The sequence below is a fragment of the Prionailurus viverrinus genome, chromosome F1, assembly GCF_022837055.1.
Source record: "Prionailurus viverrinus isolate Anna chromosome F1, UM_Priviv_1.0, whole genome shotgun sequence".
In the NCBI taxonomy this organism is placed as follows: Eukaryota; Metazoa; Chordata; class Mammalia; order Carnivora; family Felidae; genus Prionailurus; species Prionailurus viverrinus.
In genome coordinates, this window is record NC_062577.1 from 38,110,749 (window position 1) to 38,132,607 (window position 21,859).

At 50.4% G+C, this 21,859-nt stretch overlaps 1 protein-coding gene across 10 annotated transcripts in view; it reads left to right on the top strand.

The window, feature by feature from the left end:
* The window catches only part of NAV1 (neuron navigator 1), a 247,903-nt gene that overhangs the window by 159,627 nt on the left and 66,417 nt on the right, over window positions 1-21,859 (top strand). Inside the window, exon 1 of one of the 10 annotated variants that reach the window (XM_047839779.1) lies at window positions 15,660-15,843. The exons of the other annotated variants lie outside the window; for them this stretch is intronic. Coding sequence (XP_047695735.1) covers window positions 15,791-15,843 — 53 coding nt within the window. The 5' untranslated portion in view covers window positions 15,660-15,790. Of the gene's footprint in view, window positions 1-15,659; window positions 15,844-21,859 lie in introns of those variants that run through there. 10 annotated transcript variants of the gene reach the window in all.

Below are 21,859 nucleotides of genomic sequence, written 5' to 3' on the forward strand. Positions count from 1 at the left end.
TTGAAAAAAATAGACTTCACTGAGGCTAGAGCATGAATGAGAACTTGCCCTTCCTGCACATCCACCAACTGACCACGGGCCCAGGGAAGCCTCAAGTTCATAGGGGGAAGAAAGTGTTGGCATGGCAATATCCATAAAGTGGACCTCACTATAAACTGCAATGCTGGTTTCCAAGATAATTTCATGTGTGTTTTTTATGGTCAATCCACAATGAGCAGGAACTCTTTTAACACTTACAGTTTTAAGGTTTCTCCGTTTGTTGACTTCCTTGCCCAGACTGCAAACACACCCACCCTTAAACATGCTAAGGAAGTCCGAGATGAGGGAAACCCACCTATAATCCCAGTAATTTTAATGTAAACAATCCCTCCTCAATTATGTGTTTTCATGCTTAAGTGTTGTGCTATTTCACTGGAGACTGGGCATCCTAGATTCCAGCAAATCTTGAAGAGAGTGCCCCTTGCTGAGCCTCTTGTTGGCCCTCCTGTCCCCACTGTGGGTTCCATCCAGGTTTTATAATTTAGAAAGTGTCCTGTTTCTAAGAAAATTGTTTTCCCTGTTCATGAAACGGGTAGGGCTGTTCCCACCCGCACACTGACCCCTCCTCAGCCCCTCCCACTGCCATTCACTTTGCTGCCTCCCAGGAGCTCCCAGCACTGGGCCAGAGACAGAGGTGAAGCCTCTGCCCTCCCCACTGAGCCACATAATCAGCCACGAGCCATCTGAACGAGCCAGGCAAGAAGACAGTGATTCTAAGTGCTCTCGCTTATCTGCTGGGGGAGCAGCAGCCCCTTGGGCGCTCTCCCCAAGCCAGTGTTCAGTCCCACGTCAGCCCTCCCTGCTCCCTCCAGACACCAGGCCTTTTTCCTGGGTTGCCAGTCTGGGGGGTGGGGTCAGAGTAGGCAAATTCTTCAAACTGCCGCTCAGCAAACTAGAATGAGGAAGGTGAATCTGCTGCCGAAAGAATCCTATTTTTTTTAATTGTGGTAAAATACATGTTTTTTATATATGGTTAATATGTCAGCCACTTTCAAAAGTACAGTTCAGTGGCATGGAGTACATTCATAGTGTTGTATAACCGTCCCCACCATCCGTATCCAGAACTTTCTTCACCTTCCCAGACTGAAACTCTGTCTCCATTAAACGCTGACTCTTCATCTTCTCCCCTCCCCCCCCCCCCAACCACCCAGTTCCTGGCCACCACCACTTACTTTCTGTCTGTCTGAACTTGACTGCTCTAGGTACCTCATGTAGATGGAGTCGTACAGTATTTGTCTTTCTGTGACTGGTCTGTTTTACCGAGCATGATTGCCTCAAGGTTTATTCATGTGTAATATGTATCAATTTCCTTTCTAAGGCTGAATGATAGCTTACCGTATGGTTGTACCACATTTTGTTTATCCATTCAGCTGTAATCCTGCTATGAACATTGGGGTACAAATATCTGTTCAAGTCCTTGCTTTCAGTTCTTTGGAGTGTATACCTAGATGTCTTGAATCATATAGTAATCCGATTTTTAATTTTGTGAGGAACTCCATACTGTTTTTTCCACAGTGGCCATACCATTTTACGTTCCCACCAGCAATGCATGAGGGTTCCAGTTTGTTCACATCCTTACCAACACCTTTTGTTTGTTTGTTTGTTTGGTTGGTTGGTTGGTTGGTTGGTTGGTTGGTTTTTTAATAATAGCCATCCTGATGAGTGTGAAGTGGTATCTCACGGTTTTGATTTGTGTTTCCCTGATGAGTGGCAGTGTTGAACATCTTTTCATGTGTTTATTGGCCATTTGTATATCTTCTTTGGAGAAATGTCTATTCAAGTCCTTTGCCCATTTTTTAATTGGGTTGTTGTTGAGTTGTAGGAGTTCTCTATATATTCTGGATATGAATCCCTTATGAGACACATGATTTGAGAATATATTTCCCCGTTCTGTGGGTTACCTTTTCATTCTGTTGATCGTGTCCTTTGCGCACAAACATTCTTCATTTTGATGAAGTCCAATTTATCTATTGCTTCTTTTGTTGCCTGTGCTTTGGGTGTTGTATCCAAGAAATCACTGCCAAATCCAATGTCATGAACCTTTTCTCTGTGTTTCCTTCTAAGAGTTTTATAGCTGATGGGACTTTTTCAAAATATGGATTCCAAATCTCATTCCAGACCTACCAAGGCAGATTCTCTGCTACTCAGGAAGCCGTATTTTTCTAAAGCTTCTCAGTGACTCTGGCCTAGTCCATCTTCCCATAAAGTACAAGAATCTTCTTTATAGCATTCCTGAAAGCCAGTCTTTTAGTCTTGTCTTGCCTAGACATAGTGAGCCTATTCTATTTCAAATAGAACAAAATTATAAGACGGTTTCTAAATATTCATCCGAAATCTGGTTCACTTCTGCCTATTGATTCAAATGCTGCCATCCAAGAAAAATAGAATAAGTATAAATCTTCATTCAGATATTTCAGCATGTTCTTAATGATTGCTCAGATAGTCTCTTCTCTAACCGCCCCCCCCCCCAAAGAAGTTCCCAGTTTATTTCATTACTTTCTTAAATGACCCACTTTTCCCGATTATCCTGGTAATTCTCTCCTGGAAGCTCTCAAGCTGTCAATGATCCCCTTAAAATTTGGCACCTGGACTAATCACCACCTGACACTAGTCCTGCCCAGGGTAGTATCCAAAGCATGACACCATAAACAACTTCAAGTTGGCTGCTGACTGTCCTAAATGACAGTTCGAGACATTTTTACCTCTTGCAAAGAGAGCAGCAATTTGTTTTTCTAAAAATAGGAAGGTCTGGAATTTAATCTAAGTAAGAAGATAAGTTCCACAGCCATCTGTCTGTCCTTCCCGTCCCTGGCACCCGGGGTTAGAGCAGAAGGGGAGGAGAGGATGGGCTCCCATGCAGAGGTAAATACAGGCACTGGGTACAGGGACCAAGTGTGCCCAGCAGGGAAGGAGGTCAGACGGCCCTCCATCCCTTCCCTGTTTTAACTCGGATTTACTTCTCAGTGCCTCCGTTTCCACCCACATAAGTGGTGGCTTGGGTGGGCTGCATCTGAGCTGTGCAGCGGTTAAGGAGCGGGAGCCCCGGGCTTGGCTGGCAGCAGCACTCCTCTAGGTGCTGCATCGCACACCTCCAGTGGGCGCCCTTCACACCGTACAGGGTTGTGTCTTCGGTAGCCCTGGCGGGGCTGCTGTCCAGCGACCTGTGCCAGAGGCCGCAGAGCCTTCGACGGAACCAGCAGGCCCCATCTTGAAAGAGCTCTGTGGCTGTGTGTCAGAGGGGCAGCGGGATTTCTCTCGACTGTCTGCCATGCCCTGTGTCTCTCCTCAGGTGGTTTCCTGCTCCATGTGTGTGGCTGGATGTTCCAGTCTTCTTGTTCCCTCCTCGTCTCCCCTCCCTTCTCCAGCCTGTCCTCTTGAACTGTGCTTGGGGGCTCAGGAACAGATGGGATTCGTTTCCTTCTTGGCTCTGAAGTGTCCTGACGTTGAAAAATGTCAACTAAAATAAACTGTAGGCCCCTGCCTTCTCCCAGGCTGGCTCTTTGCTCCCAGAGGCAGTGAGCCCAAGCCTTAAAGAGACACCTCCCAGCCTTGCTAAGCGGGCCTCAGCATCTGTCTGCAGCCACCCTCCTGAGAGGGAGCCTCATTTGCTGCTCTCCAGTTTGGCTGTCTGACTGGCAAACCCCAAGATGCCCCACCCAACCTTCAATGCGAAGAATTCTCTTGGAATGGGCATCAGGTTTGTAGGATTTGTACAAAGAGAAGAGAACCTTTCTTGAACGGGCAGCGGGGAGAGTCGGCGAGGAAGCATGGATATTTACCTTTCCGCTTTATCTTCTCTGTTTCCTGGTAGTCAGTTCTTTAGGTATCCCACCTAGTGGGCAGCTGGCCCAGGCCTGGCGTTTGCCCACGAAACACAAGGATTGGGGTAGAGGGTGGTAAGGGATCATTCTGGAGAAGATCCAACGTTCAAGCTGAAGACAGAAACTCCATGTCTGTCCTTGAAGGGCTTCAAATCTAAAAGGGAGACAAGATGCCTCCTGGGTCAGTGGCCAAAGAAGTGATGTGTAGTTGAAGTAGACGGTGGTTGTTGCCATTTGGGGGATAACAATTACAGTATTGACCCACAGATTCATACAGGCAGCTTTGTTGATACTTCTCTGTGGTGCAGGGGGAGGGGCATCTGGCGCTCTGGAGTTGTATCCAAAGCACTCCTCTAGCTTGCTGCGTGTCACTGAGCAAGCCCCGTAACCTCTCTGAGTCTTAGTTTGTTCATTTGTAAAAGGGTCATCATTTTTGCATTGTGAGGATCAAGTGAAGGAGAACATGTAGGGGTGCTTTGAAACCTATAAAGAGCTTTGGTTCGAAATACATTATTCTGATCTCAACTTACTGTCCTGTTCATTTAGCTGGTGGCCTCTGGCTGAATTAGGAGCGGTTACGAGTATCAAAATGAGATTTCTCCAGGTTGGCAGATGGGTTCACTGAACTTGGGCTTTGACTTCCTTTGCATGGGATGATCTTGTTTGGCTTTTCAACACCATCTGGCTATTCTTTTAGTCCTGTAGTGTGCAGTTAGATCAACAGATCTTTGGTACCAGATCTTATCAACATAAGCGTCCCACAGAGTGGGAGGGCAGTAGTGATTTAGCGTGAAGGCTTGTAGCTCCTGGGTCTGAGTCCTGGCTCTTCTTATTAGCTTTGTGAGTTTGAGTGAATGCTTATTCTCCCTCTGCCTCACTTTCCTTAGCTGAAAGACACGGACGGTAACGGTGCCTACTCTGTAAGACTGATGTGAGGATTAAATTTGTTAACATGTTTATGTATAATACGTGTTCAACAAATGCTGGCTATTGTTTGTTAGCCGTCTGATGACAGACATTCACAAATTGATGGGCCTAACCTGTCACGTGCACATTCAAAATGATAATATTGGAATAGTGTATTTTAACACTCACGCTTGAAAATGAGGGTTCTTTTTTTTTTTTTAACGTTTATTCGTTGTTGAGAGACAGAGACAGAGTGTGAGTGGGGGAGGGGCAGAGAGAGAGGGAGACACAGAATCGGAAGCAGGCTCTGGGCTCCGAGCTGTCAGCACCAGGCCCGACGCGGGGCTCGAACTCACAAACCGTGAGATCATGACCTGAGCTGAAGTTGGACGCTTAACCGACTGAGCCACCCAGGCACCCCGATATTTCTTTTTTTTTTTTAAATTTTTTTAATGTTTATTTTTGAGAGAAAGAGAGAGAGAGAAAGCATGAGTGTGGGAGAGAGAGAGAGAGAGAGAGAGAGAGAGAGAGAGAGGGAGACATGGAATCTGAAATCGGCTCCAGGCTCTGAGCGTGTGCCCCCTACCCACCTCCTCTCCAGCAACCCTCAGCTTGTTCTCTATAGTTAAGAGTCTCTTATGGTTTGCCTCCCTCTCTGTTTTTATCTTATTTTATTTTTCCTTCCCCTTAATTCTTAAAAGAGTAGTGGTAGCACTCTACAGGCTGTGTGGGGTTAATCTAGATCTCAGTGTCTGTTCAAACCCAACAGGGCTGATAGAAGGCAGGAGTAAGCCAGGTATTCCAGAGGGGCAGCTGGATGTATGCTAGTTGCCATGGCAACCGATGCAGGCTGAGGCGTGGCCCCTCCTCTGATGTGTCCTAGTAACCTACAATTGAGCTGCTGGGGTTTTCACTGAGTTTTGAAGACATACAATTTGGTCGACAATCAGGATGGATCAGGGATTGAGGAAGCCGTTGAGATGGGTTTGGCTTTTCCCCACCAGCCCTGCCCACCTGCCTGCCTGTCCACTTGTCTCTCCTGTTTAATTGTCAGCTCCCTCCTCCTTTTTCCCACAAACCTTATATTCTGTGATAAACCAGCTGGGCTCAAGTAGTGTCTGGAAATTCCATGCAATCTGATATTACAGAAGGAGCGTAAGTTTGGAAGTATGACAGGCCTGGGTTCAGATCCCAGCTCTGAGGCTTTGGGAAAGCTGTGAATCCATTCTAGTAGAAATAGTTCTATGGGAATAGGATTCCTATAAGGATGTTATAGAATATGTTGCATTAATGGACTAGGTATGCAGCAGGGGCTCAGTAAATGTGACCTCCCTCCCTTCTCTTCGTTGGCTCCTGGAAAATTAAAGTGATAAAAGTCCTAAAGGACATCTGTAGAATGGAACGTTTCCACCTAGATGGTGACACCCAGTTGCCCACTTGTCTGCCAAATCCTCTCCTTTCGGGAAGCCTTCTCTAATTCATCCCATTGCAATACTACCTGACTCTGAAAATCATCTTGGAACTTGTGTGTATAGTTTATACTGTAGTAACTTGTGCTTTTATGATTCTCTAACAATTGCATGGCATATATGGTTTGCAAAACACTGTGTCTTATTATTTTATTTAATCTTAACACTGAATTAGATATTCTTTCCCCCGGTTTGCAAGTGAGGAAACTGCTTAACAGGGTTGCCGGGATCACATAACTTAAAAGTGGCAGCAAGCAGGGGAAAACCCAGGCCCTCTGACTGCCTTGTCCTCTCCTTTTTTTGGTATACCTACTGCCTCACTGGGTATACCATGAAGCCCTTTCCCTCCGTGTTCAGCCCATGTGCCCCTTAAGCCCGGGAGGGGGCAGGCATCACGTGCCTCCCACTGGAGTAGGAGCTTCCCAGGGACACAGACCTTGTCTTCTATTTTTTTCTCAACACCCAGCAGAATATGTTCTCAGGTCACGCTATTGACTGGCCAGTGAATCATCGTTAGAGGTCTCCACTTGGAATGCCCCTAGGTGACCTCTCCATCTTCCAGGATAGGGTCTTGCTTTGGAGAGCCACAAAGTAGCCACAGCCAAGAGCTCAGGACCACAGGCACAAGGAGCAACCCAAGCCTCTGTGAATACAAGTTCTTGTTGACTCTGGCTCAAAGGCTAAGCTGTCCCAGGATGTCCATGAGGGGCCAGCTCTGGCCTCTGGGCTATCAGATGTCTCTGACCAGGCAGCAAAAGACCATTCATTGCAGCTAAGAAAGGCCAGCAGGCTAGGCAGGCAGACTTACCCACTGAGCTGTGCATAGGGGTGCCCTAAAGAGTCTGCAGGACTGGATTGTTCTTGCCTATATGTTGGGACAAGCTCAGGCAGATGTACAAAAGTCTAGATTTTGAAAAGCAGGCAGAAGGAAAGAGACAGTCCCAGAGAGACCCAAAGCACGTCGCTGCATAACAGATCAACATTCACTGAATATGCAAGACAGGGTCGTGGGGAGACAAGGTGGGAGAGGCTGATGTTGGGGCATGTGCCATAGATAAACAGAGCCAGCGTGTTCGTGATGTGCACGCCAAGGAGGGGAATGAGAGACAGACAGACACTGTGTGAGACCCATCCAAACACGTGTGTGAGAGGCGGCTGGGTACAAAGAGGCTGTGTGCGCACTAATTCCAGTGGCGGGGGTGGGGGGGGTGCAAGCTTGCCGATGGGCAGGGGGTAGCAACCAGACGGGCAGAGAGCATGTCTGGGAGGTGGAAGGACTCTTACAGAGAGGAGTGAGTGATGCTGTGTTCAGCCTGGAGGCCTGACCCAGAGCAGGGCAAGCCCTTCTCATCAGCCTACCCTTCCTGCCCTCTTTGGCCAGCTTGTGTTAAAAGAGTTCTGTTCGGTGCCCTGCCCTTCTTTCTTATGGGACATCTGCAGCCTGAAAGAAAGAGTCGCATCTTCAAGCTCCTTCCCACCCTCTTTTCCTGCCTGCCCACTCTCTTCCAGCTCCTTTCCCAGCCCTCTTCTCCTTGGTCACCTTTCTTAGTCTTTCTGCCATCCTTTACTTCAGTGTCTGGCTTCTGTCTCAGCCCCTGTGGGTTTGATGATAAGGCGCAGTTCAGAAATGACACCATCTTCATGGACCCGGCCATGTGGACAGGCTCATGGCCAGGTTTGGGTGGTAGGACTTCTACCAGCAGGGGTTCCCAGGACTGCTGACATTCTGCCGAGTGTTAATAGAAGAGGAGGGGCAGAACTTATCATCTGCCTGTCACCATCCCTTTCTGAGCCACAAATCTGTAGAGGGGCGGGCAGGAAGAAAAGCCAGCTGCCCTGTGCCCTTCTGGAGTGAACTTTCCTCAGAGGATCCCTGTTTACCAGATTTAGCCAGGGCAAAAAGCTCCTTGTGTGAGGCTCCAGCTAAGAGATCCTGCTTTTCCCAGCTCTGAGCAGGTGCCCCTGAAGTCTGGGAGGCAGCAGCTATATGGTCCCTTATGTCTCTACCAGTCCCTGTGGTTAGTTTTCTGTTCTCGGGAGACAGGTTGGCAAAGTCGCTTAAACATTCCGGAGTCCAGGGGCGCCTGGGTGGCTCAGTAGGTTAAGCGTCTGACATCGGCTCAGGTCATGATCTCGCGGTTTGTGAGTTCGAGCCCTGCGTCAGGCTCTGTGCTGACAGCTCGGAGCCTGGAGCCTGCTTCAGATTCCGGGTCTCCTCCTCTCTGTGCCCCTCCCCTGCTCATGCTCTGTCTCTCAATAATAAATAAACCTTAAAAAGAAAATGAAAAAAAAAAAACAAAAACATTCCAGAGTCCAACTGACCTGGATTTAATTCTCGTGTTTGCCACTCACCATTTGCATGACCTTGGATAAATTACTTAGCCTCTTTGTGCTTCATCTCATTGTCTGAAAGGAAGGATGATAATGCCCACTTCATGATATTTATTAATATATTTAATAAGTATTTGTAGAGCACCTACTATATACAAGACATGTGAAGCTAAAGCAAGAGGACAAAAATAGACGTTGTTCTTAAACTCATATATGAAAAAGAGCTGGCAAATAAACAAATAAATACCTACTAGATTAGGTGGCGCTCTGTGGCATCAGGAAATAAAGCAGGGTACAGCAGGGTACGGGGCAGAGACTGACAGGGTGGGGGCTATTTGAGATCCGGTGGTCAGGGAAGGCTTCACTATGCACAGAAGAGCATGTGCAAAGGCCCTGAGGCAAGAAGGGGCACGTGTTCAAGAAACTGCCACGAGGTCAGTGTGGCTGACACAGAGTAAACAAGGAAGAGAGTAGTCAGAAGTGAGATCAGCAGGTAGGCACGGGCCAGGTAATAAAGGGTCTTCTGTACCAAGGTGAGGACTTTGACTTTTCTTCTAAGTGAGAGGGGAAACCCACAGGAAGGTCTCAGGGAGAGGAGTGATGACGTCTGACATGTTTGGTAAAGGGCCTGCCTGGCTACTGTGAGGAAAATAGCCACAGGGAAATCAGGGAGAACCTGGACAGGAAGGTGCTACAACAATCTAGGCAAGAGAAGGTGATGGCTTGGACCAGGGAGGGGGAGGCGGATGTAGACATGGTGAGAGGGGTTTCGAGGATAAAAGGGACGATACATTGACAATGCCTCCTCAACGCATAAGAGATTTCTATTCCTCTCCGGATATTAGAGCCCCAGCTCAGTGAAGGAGAACCTGGGGCAGTGGGTGCTGGGGTTGTTCTGAAGTCATTGCTTCTGGCCTCAGGGGTCTGAGCTGGAGGCCTTACAGACACATGCACGCATACGCACACATCTGCCCACAGAGGCCAGCTGAGGGTCTGTCGAGTCTTTATTGGGATGATTCCCATGATCCCATCTGTCCCATGTTCTCAGAGCCACACAGAGAGCCTGCGGTTGGGGATGGTGGCAGGAGGATATGAAGCTAAGGACTGCTAAAACAGTAGCTCGCTGTTTAAGATTTGATGGGGCTGCCTCCTCTCTGCTGCCTCTCCCAGCTGCGGGGCGGTGAGAAAGGCAGGTTTCCTCAGAGGTCGTGTAAATATTTGCAGAGCAGTAACACAGCTGGGCGCGGGACCCTCTCTTCTCGCTGACCTATTTGCTATCCCAAAGACTTCTCAGCCGGGATCGGCAATGGGCTTTGGGACACTCCCCTGTGCGTCTACTGACTCCAGGGCCCCCGATCTAAACTCTCCCCCACCTACCCTCAGAACCTTTCTGTCTGAGCCTCAGTTGGCCCTGGGGAGCGACTTGGTGAGAAGTGGGAGCACAGAACCAGTGAGATCACGGCCCTGGGAATGAGGAAGCCTGGTAAAGAGCCTTGAACGAGTCACCTGCACTTTCAGAGCCCTAATTTCCTCCTCTGTGAAAATGAGGCACTTGACCCAGTGAGCTTTACCTACCTTTTGGGCCCTGACATTCTGGATTATCTGACCCCACGAAGGGGGTCTGTCCCAGGCTACCTGGCATGTCCTCTAGGAAGGGCCTGGAAGTTGGTGAGGGAAGGTACTGCCTTAGGAGGTCAAGAGCAGAGAGAAGCCCACCAGGGTAATGCACAAGGAGCTCTTGAAAACTCAGGCATCCCTGAGAAGAAATTCACTGGATAAAATCCAATTCTTTTTTTTTTTTTTTAATTTTTTTTTTTAACTTTTATTTTATTTTTGAGACAGAGAGAGACAGCATGAACGGGGGAGGGCCAGAGAGAGAGGGAGACACAGAATCTGAAACAGGCTCCAGGCTCTGAGCGGTCAGCACAGAGCCTGACGCGGGGCTCGAGCTCACGGACCGCGAGATCATGACCTGAGCCGAAGTCGGATGCTTAACCGACTGAGCCACCCAGGCGCCCCTTTTTTTAAATTTTTTTAAAAGTTTATTGGGGCGCCTGGGTGGCGCAGTCGGTTAAGCGTCCGACTTCAGCCAGGTCACGATCTCGCGGTCCGTGAGTTCGAGCCCCGCGTCAGGCTCTGGGCTGATGGCTCGGAGACTGGAGCCTGTTTCCGATTCTGTGTCTCCCTCTCTCTCTGACCCTCCCCCGTTCATGTTCTGTCTCTCTCTGTCCCAAAAATAAATAAACGCTTTAAAAAAAAAAAAAAAAAAAAGTTTATTTATTTTGAGAGAAAGGGAGTGAGTGCATTGGGGAGGGACAGAGAGGGAGAGAGAGAGAGAGAGAGAGAAAGAATCCCAAGCAGGCCTTGTGTCGTCAGTGCAGAGCCTGACACGGGGCTTGAACTCACAAACCGTGAGATTATGACCTGAGTCAGACGCTTAACCAACGGAGCGACTCAGATGCCCATTTCTAATAAAGAATGATCCCTGGCCTAGAACTAATGTCATCATGGCTTCCGTACCTGTGGCCAAAGTACCTGAGGCCACTCTCTTAACCTTTGATGTTCTAAAGCAAGCATAGTAACATCTGCCTCACCTTAGAGCATTAGGTTGTTTGCAAATAAAATCATAATTGTGAAAGTGTCACCACAGGGGCTGTGAATGATTTTTATAGGTGTTTCTATCAAGGTCCCACTGATTCCCCCAGGAGTCAGTGGGGTCATTGCGGGATCTGGGAGTAGGTTTTAAAAGCTGGGGTTAGAGGGGCACCCGGGTGGCTCAGTCGGTTAAGTGTCCAACTTATGCTTAGGTCATGATCTCATGGTTTGGCACAGGTTCAATCCCCACGTCAGGCTCTGCGCTGACAGCACAGAGTCTGCTTCAGATTCTGTGTCTCCCTGTCTCTGTCTCTGCCTTTCCCCCACTTGTGTGTGTGCACACGCTCTCTCTCTCTCTCTCTCTCTCTCTCTCTCTCTCTCTCTCTCTTTCTCAAAAATAAACATTAAAAAAAGTAAATAAAAGCAGGGGTTAGAGATGTGGCCAGGTCATTCTCCATGGAGAGCATCAGGATCCCACCTCAGTGTGTGGCCACAGGGTTAATTCATCAGGGTCCTCCCCCACGTCCTTTCCCCGTCCCTCCATTCTGGCTTAATCCTTTCCCTTTCTCATCACCCCTTCCTATGTGGTCAGATGCTTTTTTTTTCTGCCTCAGCCAAGATGCTGCCAGCTCAGCCTGGCCGGGATGTGGAGGGGTCTCGGGGCTCAGCTTGCCCCCACAGACCCCAAGGAAGCTTCTCTGACTGGCCCAGACTTGTGGAGGGGCAGGGCCTTTGCCACCTAAGGAAGTAAATAGCTTCATAATTGACGGGAAAGAGGGGAAGTGAGGGTAGGTCAAGGGGCAGAAGTTCCGAGTGGTGGATGCTTACCCTGGGACTCTGGTCTTCTCAAGAATCTCCCTTCTGGGTCTCACCAGGAAATCAGGTGTGTAGTCAGGCCTGACAGGGGACACTGGAACCCAGAAGCCCCCAGGCAGGTGACGCTGGACCTCAGACCACATGGAACTTTCCAGCAAATCTTTCTCTCTTTTTGTGTGGCTCACTCTGACCAACTCCATTAACCTTTGAGATTATGGTCAGGGACACAACCCGAGCCTCCCACTAACCATCTTTGGATGTCCCTGCTGGCAATGGTGTGGAAGACCTTGGTCCTGAGCCAAGGTGACTCCAGAGATCCTTGGGGGGGGGGGGGGGCGTGTTGTGGGGAGGGTATCGCCCCTCACAAGAATCTGGCTGAAAGACCTCATGCGTATTAGTCTGTGCTCTGCCCTCTGCTTTAGACATTTCCTGGCCTTTCCATGCCTCAGTTTCCCCCTTGTAAAGAGCCACTTTGATGATCCTGGCACGGGGGACAAATGAGATCATAGCTCTCAAGGGCTCTTTGCAGAGAAGCCAGAGGAGCACAGGGGAGGCTTATTTAAGATAGATAGGCCTTTTTCCTCTGTCCCTCTTTGGCTGTTTTTTGTTTTTTGGTTTTTTTTTTGGTTTTTTGTTTTTTTCTGGAAAAGTGCCTGACTCCCTATCAGCAGGTGTCTTTCCTCCACCACGTGCATCAATTATCCTCCACCCCTTCTGCCCCAAGCTATTACTGTGCAGCCTGGGGCCCAGAAAGAAGAGTTCAGAGTCACCCCCAACATGCCTCCCCACTGTAGTCAAGGCAACAAGGCCACCATAACCCCCCAACTCTGCCACACCCCTGTGATGGGCAGGGTCAGGGCCTCGGCAAGCGCAGGAGCTGGGTCTGCTGACAGAGGAGGTTGTGTTTTACTGTCTTCACAGAAACCCCCAGACAGCATTTCTCTTCAGTGCTGTTGTCCAATTACCCAAAGTGCCTTGACCTGTTGGCCAAAAATAGCAAGTGCTAATTTGCATGCTATTTCTTTAAGTGGCAAAGCCTCTGGGACCCTGCTCCTTCCCCTGTAAAAGCCCACTGGAACCTCCACCAAGCAGAAAGGTAAGTAGAAGGTAGACACAACTGTGCAACCCACCTTCTTCATCGACAAGGAAAGAGGAACATACAGAGGAAAACCTCAGATTCTACTGGGTTCTAGCAGTTCAAGAATCAGACTCAAGGAGGAGGGGGGTTAGAGATCCTCTAGCCTAGAATCCCCTTGGGTGGGGGTGGGAGGACAAGGACAAGACTCAGGAGCTGAGAGTTCATCCCCTGTGCCCAGCTGCTGGCTGAGACTTGTTTTCTTTACAGCCTGCTCCCCAGTCCCTGTTGGGGGTGCAGAGCAGGAGGAGGGGGAGGGCCAAAGGGAGCGTGGGCAGGCTGCCTTGTGTGAGGAAGAGGGATAGGGCCACATGGGCTCTGCAGGGCTGTGAAGGAATGTTCTGGGACAGCACGGCCCCTACCCCAAAGACTCCTGTTCCTCTAAGTAAGCCTCTGTGCCTGAGCCTCACCTCTTTCAGTCTCCCCTCCTTCCCTCCAGGCTCTGCCCAGAAAACCACAAAGGAGGAAACCTTATGGAAAATGCACAGCTAGATCTGGGGGAAAACATCCCCTGCTGGTGACATTCCTCTGGCTCAGAGTGATTTTGCTCGGGATTCCGTGCTGGCTGAGGCTAAAGAGAATCCCTTATGGTGCGTGTCACTATAAGCTGTTCCCCAGATGACCCAGGCCAGCCCCAACACAGCTGTGCAGGCAGAATCTCCCTGAGGAACTGATTATACTCACTCTCCATTTAGGGTGGTGGTGAAGAAGGGATGTCTGTGGACATGACCAGGACAGAAGAGCCAGGATAGGGATTTGGTCTAGGCACACCATCCTGGCCTGAGATGGGAGAATATGGTGGAGAAAACCAGCTGCCTTGCTCCAGTTGCCCTCAAAGCTGGTCTGCCTGGGACTCGGGGCATGCAAACTACTCAGAATAAAGGGAGTAAAAATCTATTTCCCCCCCCCCCCATGCTTTGGGTGGGGGTGGGTTGAGGGGTGGGCTCTTTATACCCCTTTGATCGCAAAGCATATTTGGAAAACTTAATCATAGTATGCACCCTCAGAAACAGACCCCTCCCCAACTCAAACTGTTCTAGGATCCAGAGACAGACTTCCATCTGTGAGGTTTCCCACTATTCTTAGAGGGTGGGAATTCTAGAGCTGCAGCCCCAGGTCAGTGGCACTGTGCAATCAAAGGACTAGAGCCAGATGGGCTTTTAGGGAAAAGCGCTATCCGGAGCACTTAAAGCACCCTTCCAGGCTTCCTTAAAGGCTGGGGAGCTAGGAGGGGGTCAGGAGTGTGAACCTCCTCTGCCTTAACATTTGTGAAAACTGAGGCCCAGAAAGTAAAGGTGGTGAGATGACAGGCCTAGGAGAACACATAGGCCTGGGTATCTGTGTGTGCCTGGGTCACCCCAAGCTGCCCAAACACCAGAGACAACCGTATCGCTGTGGTTCACTGTCATCTTAGTCCAGTACTTTGGAGGCTTTTTTAAAAAGATCATTGCTGTTGCTTTTGTTGCTGAAAGAAGTTGCACGTATCACCTGTCCATTTCAAAAACGTAGTCTCCCCAGTTTGCCCAGATCGCTTCGGGACCCAACCTTACACAGTCAGCCCCTTCCAGGAGCAAGGACTGTGGACTGGTGGAAGCAGGGCTGAGAGCATCTTTGCAGATCTCCTTCTTTGATGGGGAGAGTTAAGTTCTTAGGAAGACCCTGAAGGGAGCTCGGTGGGGGAACCCTGCTACTGGATCCCAGTTGTTTCTCTTCTTACTCTGCAACTAAAACCCTCCCATCTCGGGGTCCTTTTCTTCTTAACCAGTCAGCAGCAAACGCCTCCTGGATGAAGGCACTGACCCTTGCATGATGTGTACTGTTCTTTCTCCCTGGCAATCCCCCCTCAACATGCACACCTTTCACCTAATCTATCCCCCCCCCGCCAAGTTGGAGAAATGTTAACTCCATCCCCCCAACCCCCCACAGGTTGTCTCACTACTGGAGGGCACACCTTCCGCCCTTCCCCTTCCACCCCACTTCTCTAAGTAGAACAGCTCCCGAGCTGGCCTTTGGCTGTTTGTGCCCGTGGTCTGACCTTCATCCCCCACCACACTTCTTGTGTAGGTGATGTCCTGGTCCCCTGCTCTTACTCTGCCTGATTTTTAGAGTCTGGAAAGGGGCCAGGAGGGGGCTGGGAGGAAACCCTGCCTGGGGAATGTTCAGCCCAGGCCTCCCCTACCCATGCCCACCAGTGCACCCCAGTTCCCTGCCTCACTGCCCACACCCCCTTCTGCCTATGTAGCGAGAGTAAGAGCGCCCAGGGGACCGCAGCTGGCAGCCCGGGGGTTAACTCTGGAGCAGCCCAGGTGGAGGTCGAGGCCCCCAGCCCTCCTCTGCACCTCCCGGGCTTCCGAGGCCACCGGAAGGCTGAGGCTGCGGTGGCTCTTTGTCTACCTGCTCTGGGCGTTAAAGAGCCCGCTCTCAGCCTGCATCGCCTGGGCTCGGGACAGAAGTCAGCAGCGGCAAAATGGGGCTCTGTCGCTTTAAGTACAGCTGGAGCCGTAAGTGCGAGCCCGGGTGGTGGGGAGGAAAGGGAGCGGAGGGCCGGCGAGCATTCGGTGTCTGGTCCTCCGCGTGGCCCGGGCTCAGACCTCTTCGGGTGTCCGCGGTGCCGGGGAGCGCGGTCCGGGGAGGGCACTGGGTGCCCCCCCCGCGAATGGCCGCCTGAGCCGGGGAAGATGCTCCATCTGCCCCTGCCCAGGTCGGGAAGGACGGTGAATTTCCCCCGCAGGTAAGCGCCCGGCTCCTGCCGCAGTGCTGGGGTCGGGTTGGGAGTCCCCCAGCCCCCCGCCGCCGCTCCAGGCTCCACCGCAGCAGTGGGTGTGGGGTCTGCAAGAAGGAGGGTCTTGGCCGCCCTGCTTCTGTGACAGAAGGAGGGAGGAGTGCCAGCGCCGCCAGAGCTCTCTGGCTCCCCAAGAACGTTGGGCTGGTTGGCATTGGGAGTTGGAGGTGTGTGTTCAGAGGGGTCTGGGGAGGGGAGAGGGAAGGCACAGCAAGGCTCTTGGGCTCCCCAGAGACCTGGACAAAGCTGAGACAATAGCACAACTTGATTGAACTTGGATGGTTGCCTCTGCAGTGCATTGGAGGGGGAGGGGGGTGCGTCCTCCCACCCCCACCCCCTTCCTCCAGCTCTGGAGGGTCCGGACTCTCTGGTACTTGGAGAGTGGAAGGGGAGGAGCCTTCAGCGGGAGGGTCTCCCTGACCCACAAGCTCTGGGGGTTGCCTGGGGGGGGGGGGTGTAAGGAGGTGGGGGGAGACAGAGGGGTGAGACCTGAGGTGGGCGGCTGGGCGTGAATTTGGGACCCCACAGCTGATTTGATTCCTCTGAGAGGGAGTGAAGCCTGGGACTACTCTGGGAAGGGATGAACAGCAGGGGTATCTGGGAGATGCACTGTGGGGGACAGCAGACCAATCCTGGGCAGTGGTGAGGGGGGCCCAAGCCCAGAAGCTCCCCACTAAGGGGAGGGGAATGTGACCACAACCAGCCAGGGACCCCCCCAGAGCTGACTTGGAAACTGCACTTCCAAGAGAGGATTAGGAAATTCCAGCAGCCAGAGGAAGAGAGTTGATGCTTTCTGGTTTTTTCTGGGAGCCTCCCACCCTAATATACACACTCCCCTTAGCCTCCCTCTGACTTGGCTGCCTGGAGGAAGTTGGAGGTTAGGCCAGATGCCTGATGCAGAGACCACTCCCACCCCCAAACCTCCTCACAGCTTTCTACCCCTAGAGTCCAGACTTGCACCCCATAACATGCTCCACTTCCCCGTGGTTCCTTGGCAGGGAGCCCCAAGTGCTCTCTGGAAGCTCCACTGCAACTCGGGCACACTCGGGCTTAGGGTCAGACTAACAGAACAGGGCAAGGCCTGGCAAGGGAGAGGCGACTGCAGCCCTGAGAGCCCTTGGAGGCCAGAGTCCCCCCTGGCCCCAAACTTCTGTCCCCTACCACAGTGGGACAACACGACAGCAACTCTGGAGCGGGACTTGGGACCCTTGGACCAACTTTGCTAGGATAACCTGTGGGAGATATCTTTCAGAGGAACCGGTGTATGAACCAAGACTACCTCTATTTAGGGACCTCTGGGGATTCTTCCTTCTGGGGAGATCCCGGGGTGAGTCCTGAGTCGCTGGGTCCCGAGGAAGGTAGAAGGAAGAGGCTGTTCCTAACCTTGTTCTCCATTTCTACCACTGTCAACCCAGTTCAGAAGCTACTTGAGGCCCACACGGGGTGTGCCTATGCAAGATTATAACTGCCGCTGAATCAAGATTTGCAGGGGTTCTACACTTGAGTTCTTTGCTTTCCTCACCACTGGAAGATGTGAAAATCCTTTAGCTGGCTCCAGCATGCTCTCCCATCACTCCTTTCCTACACACAGCCCTTTCTAGGTTACCCTATCATTCATTTCTTTTGAATTGATATTCTCCCTGCCCCCCCTGCAGTGCTCCACCCCACCCCCGGAGCCCTAGGCTTTGTATAGTGAGCTTAGTGTCTATCCTGGGGCCACAGCTGCTGAGTACTCACCTAGCTCCTTACCAGAAACAGACTTCTGGGCAGGTGTGCCAGGGCGGGGACCTGTCTGCCACAGCCCTGGGAGAGGAGCGGATCACATTACACCCACTCAGCCTGCTGCCTGCTAGGGTGGGGCTAGGTTGGGCTGTGGTTTCCTTTCCACCAAAGCCCACGACTTTCAGGCCAATTGTTCTCGGTAGGTGAGGAGAGAGGGCATGTCGTAAAGTGGAAGTCAGTCCTCAAATCGCCAGAGTTCAAATATAAAATTTAACTACCCTGGCCGCAATCCATAGAGGGAGAGCTTAGCCCAGGCCTTTGCTCTGGAGACAGCTCTAAACCTTCCCTGTAAATGATGTTTGATTGGGGCCAACAGGGATCAAAGAGATGCTTGCCCTTCAGGCACAGGTTCCCCTAAGCTCCGAAGGAAGCAGCCTGGAGAGGATGTGAGGTATCGGGGTGAATGGCTTAATTGGCCCGCAGTATTTCCATGACCAGCTTTTGATGAGTTGAGCTGTGATCGGCCATTGGCCCCTTCCCTTGCCTCAGAGCAGATGCCTTTCCTTCCCAGATGCCTGGCAGGATTGCTCATCTATCATGGAAGGCTGTCTCCATAAGCACCATTCTTGCCCATCTCGAGTGTTACAGTCTCTCCTGGAGACCCCTCTCTTTCCTGCTCCAGAGATCACCATCCTTCAGATTCTTCCAAGCAGGGAACCTGGGGTGCAGGCATCTATCCCCTTTGGCATTCCACGATTCCCTCTTAGAAAGGGCCCTTATACAGCCTGGGGACCAGTGGGAACGAGACCTGCTCACAACACTTGCATTGCTGAGCCTACAGAGACCCCCTCCCCCCCACCCCCACCCCCGCCCCCCAGGGCATAGGGCTTCAGCTTGGCACAAACTCAACCTCTGCAAAAGGACAAAATGCCTGGGGACAGCGAAGCCAACGAGCTGCTCCTTGTTAGTGGGTTTTATGGGGCTGGGCACAAGAGAGGCAAACCACACTTGTCGGCTTAACCTCTCCCCGCTAAGCCCCTGCCCTCTGCTTGGGAGGCAGGGAAGAGAGAGGTGCCAAGTAGGAAGCATCACAGTATGGAAGACAGTATGGCAGCAGGCTGTATCCAACATCTGAGCCAACCACTTTTCACCCCATAACGGGATGCTCCAAAAACGCCATCTATGCTAAGTGCTTTATAAACGTTCATTTATTTCATCCGTACAACAACCACACGAGGTATATTTTATTATCATCCCACTTTGGAAATGTAGAAACTGAGGCACAGGCAGGTTCAGTAATTGTATCACAGTGGTGGGATTTGTTTTCACACCTAGATCTGTCTGACTCTGAAGCCAACCCCTGAACACTGCAATAAGATTATTCTCACCGACACTGATGTAGGCGCAGGGAATGTTGACCTAAGGCCTTAGCAAAGGCCTTCGAGGCCTTAGCAAAGGTCTGGAGTTGGCCTCCAAGTCTAGTGAGAGTGAGGTGGGGAGAGCATGGAGTGTGCTGACCTGCCTGGGGACTAGGGCTCCACTACAGTTAATTTTGTGACCTTACAGAGGTTGCTTAGCCTCTGGCCTCAGTTTCCTTCTCCCTAAAATGGGCCTAACTCCCGACCAGTCTGCCTCACTAGGACGTAGTCATGACACAAGCTGATGCGAAAAGCAAAGTGCTTTCAGCAAAGGAGCTTTTACAAGTGACATTTCCTAGTTGAGGTCCCTCTCAGGCAGTAGGAGTCCCTCCTGGATTCTTCAGTTTGCTTTTTTCCTTAGCGTTTTTTCCTTCCATTTTGCTAGGACCCTAATAAGGATGCCTACCCGTATAATAGACTAAATAACTTCCTTGCTTAGAAATATATCTTTCGCTTTTTTCTAAAATTCTTAATTACCCATCTTCAGATTTCTATTCAGTCCGAATTCTATGTTAACTAGGATGGCATATTTATACATCCTATTTTTTACTTTTTTCATCCTATTTTTTTTTAATGTTTATTTATTGTTGGGAGAGAGAGCATGAGTGGGGGAGAGGTGGTGGTGGGGGAGGGATAGAGGACCCACTCTGTGGGGGCCCGAAGTCACAAGAACCCTGAGATCATGACCTAAGCTGAAGTCAGGTGCTCAACCAAGCGACCAACGGAGCCACCCAGGTGCCCCTATACATCCATTTTCTTTGATGGCAGTTTACATAAAAATAGGCCACTTAAGGGCCTCTTTGGCTCAGGTCATGATCTCTCAGTTTGTGAGCTCAAGCCCCATGTCGGTCTCTGTGCAGACAGCTCAGAACCTGGAGCCTGCTTCGGATTCTGTGTCTCCATCTCTCTCTCTGCCCCTCCCCCCACTAATGCTCTGTCTCTCTCTAAAATAAATAAACATTTAAAAAAATAGGCCACTTAAAAAAACTTTAATTGTTTAAAAAACACCTTATTTATTCAGCCTCTATTATGTGATAACTTTGTGCCAGTCATTATGCTAGGTGCTGGAGAAACAGAGCTAACACTTATTTGTTCGTTTGTTTATTTTTTAATGCTTATTTATTTATTTTGAGAGAGAGAGAGAGAGAGAGAGAGAGAGCGAGAGACAGAGGCAGGCTCTGCATTGCCGGTGCGGAATCTGATCAGGGGCTCAAGCTTACAAACCGTGAGATCATGACCTAGGCCAAAATTAAGAGTCAGATGCTTAACTGACTGAGCCATCGAGGCGTCCCCATTTATTTTTTTTAAAGTTTGTTAGTTTATTTGTAACAGAAAGAGAGAGAATGAGCAGGGCAGGGGCAGAGAAAGGGGAAGAGAAAATCTCAAGCAGGCTCCGCTCTGTCAGCAGAGAGCCGGACCCGGGGCTGAAACTAACAAACCAAACCGTGAGATCGTGACCTGAGCCAGAATCAAGAGTCAGATGCTTTAACCATCTGAGCCACCCAGGCGCCCCTGTTTATTTGTTCATTCATTCAACAACCTGTAGCGAGTGCCTCACAGATCCCAGGGAACTGAGAGTTCAATAGTGATCAGTTAGACCGACATAATAGTCCCTGCCCTCAGGAAGCTTATATTTTGCCGGGGGTGAAAACGGATAAATAAAAGTCAACAAGCGCATACCTACATTTTATTTTAAATCATGAGAACCGTGACAAGGAATAATGCCCGAGGATGCAGTCTGGCAGAGGAAACCACAAATAATTGGGACACCAGATCATACGTGCAGTAAGTGGAAGCAAGGAGGGAGGGGCCGTAGTTTGAGCGGTCAGGGAGGACTTGACTGAAAGATGGCATTTTCACTGGGCCTTGAAGCAAAAATAAGAGTTTTCCAGAGGAACAAGAGCTCATTTGAGGAGAGAGGGAGGCGTTTTCCTCAGTTGAGAGGCTATATGTCATCTTCTAGTTTCTCTGCCCAGACCCACCATCACTGTGGCTTCTTTGATCACAGAGCCTCCTTGTCTAAGGCAGAACTCTGAAACAGACAACTGAGTAAATGTTTCACTGCTCAGCACCACCAGGAATCCTCTCTGGAAGCCTTTGATAATGCAAACGGCTTGTTTGTGTCCCCGCCCCGGCAGTGGCAGGGCGGGGTGGGAACGGGGTCAGTTACATCTCAGGTGAAGTTCACGACCAGAATGATGGACTGCCCTTGTCTCTGCCATTAAAGCAGAGTCAAATAACGCTACGCCTGTGGAGAATGTGTCCGATATGAGAATTCATCCTCACCCTGACTTTCTTGGGATGCTTTAGGAATTTCCTAGAAATACCAAATTCTTGGACAGTATTGGACATTTAAATCTTAGGAAGCCTCTATCCCGTGAATACTCTGACACATCACTCAGGGAGACATATTGAAAAGGAAAGAACATGAAAACCCCTGTCCGTGTGCATGTGTCCCTGCACAACAGCCTGGCCACTGGCCTGTTTACACAGTCAACACAATCAAGAAATGCTGGATGCCAGGAAGCCTGGGTGGCTCAGTCAGTTAAGTGTCCGACTTCGGCTCAGGTCATGTCATGGTTCATGAGTTTGAGCCCCGCATCTGGCTCTCTGCTGTCAGCAAGGAGCCTGCTTGGAATCCTCTGTGTCCCTCTCTCTCTGTCCCTCTCCCTCTCACACACTCGTACGCATTCTCTCTCTCTCTCAACAATAAATAAACATTAAAAGAAAAGCTTGATGTAACCCACAGACTTACAGAGGATGTGGCAAATCCCTCATAAACTGGTTTTCCTGTTGAATGTATGGCTACAGGTGCCATTTGAGTA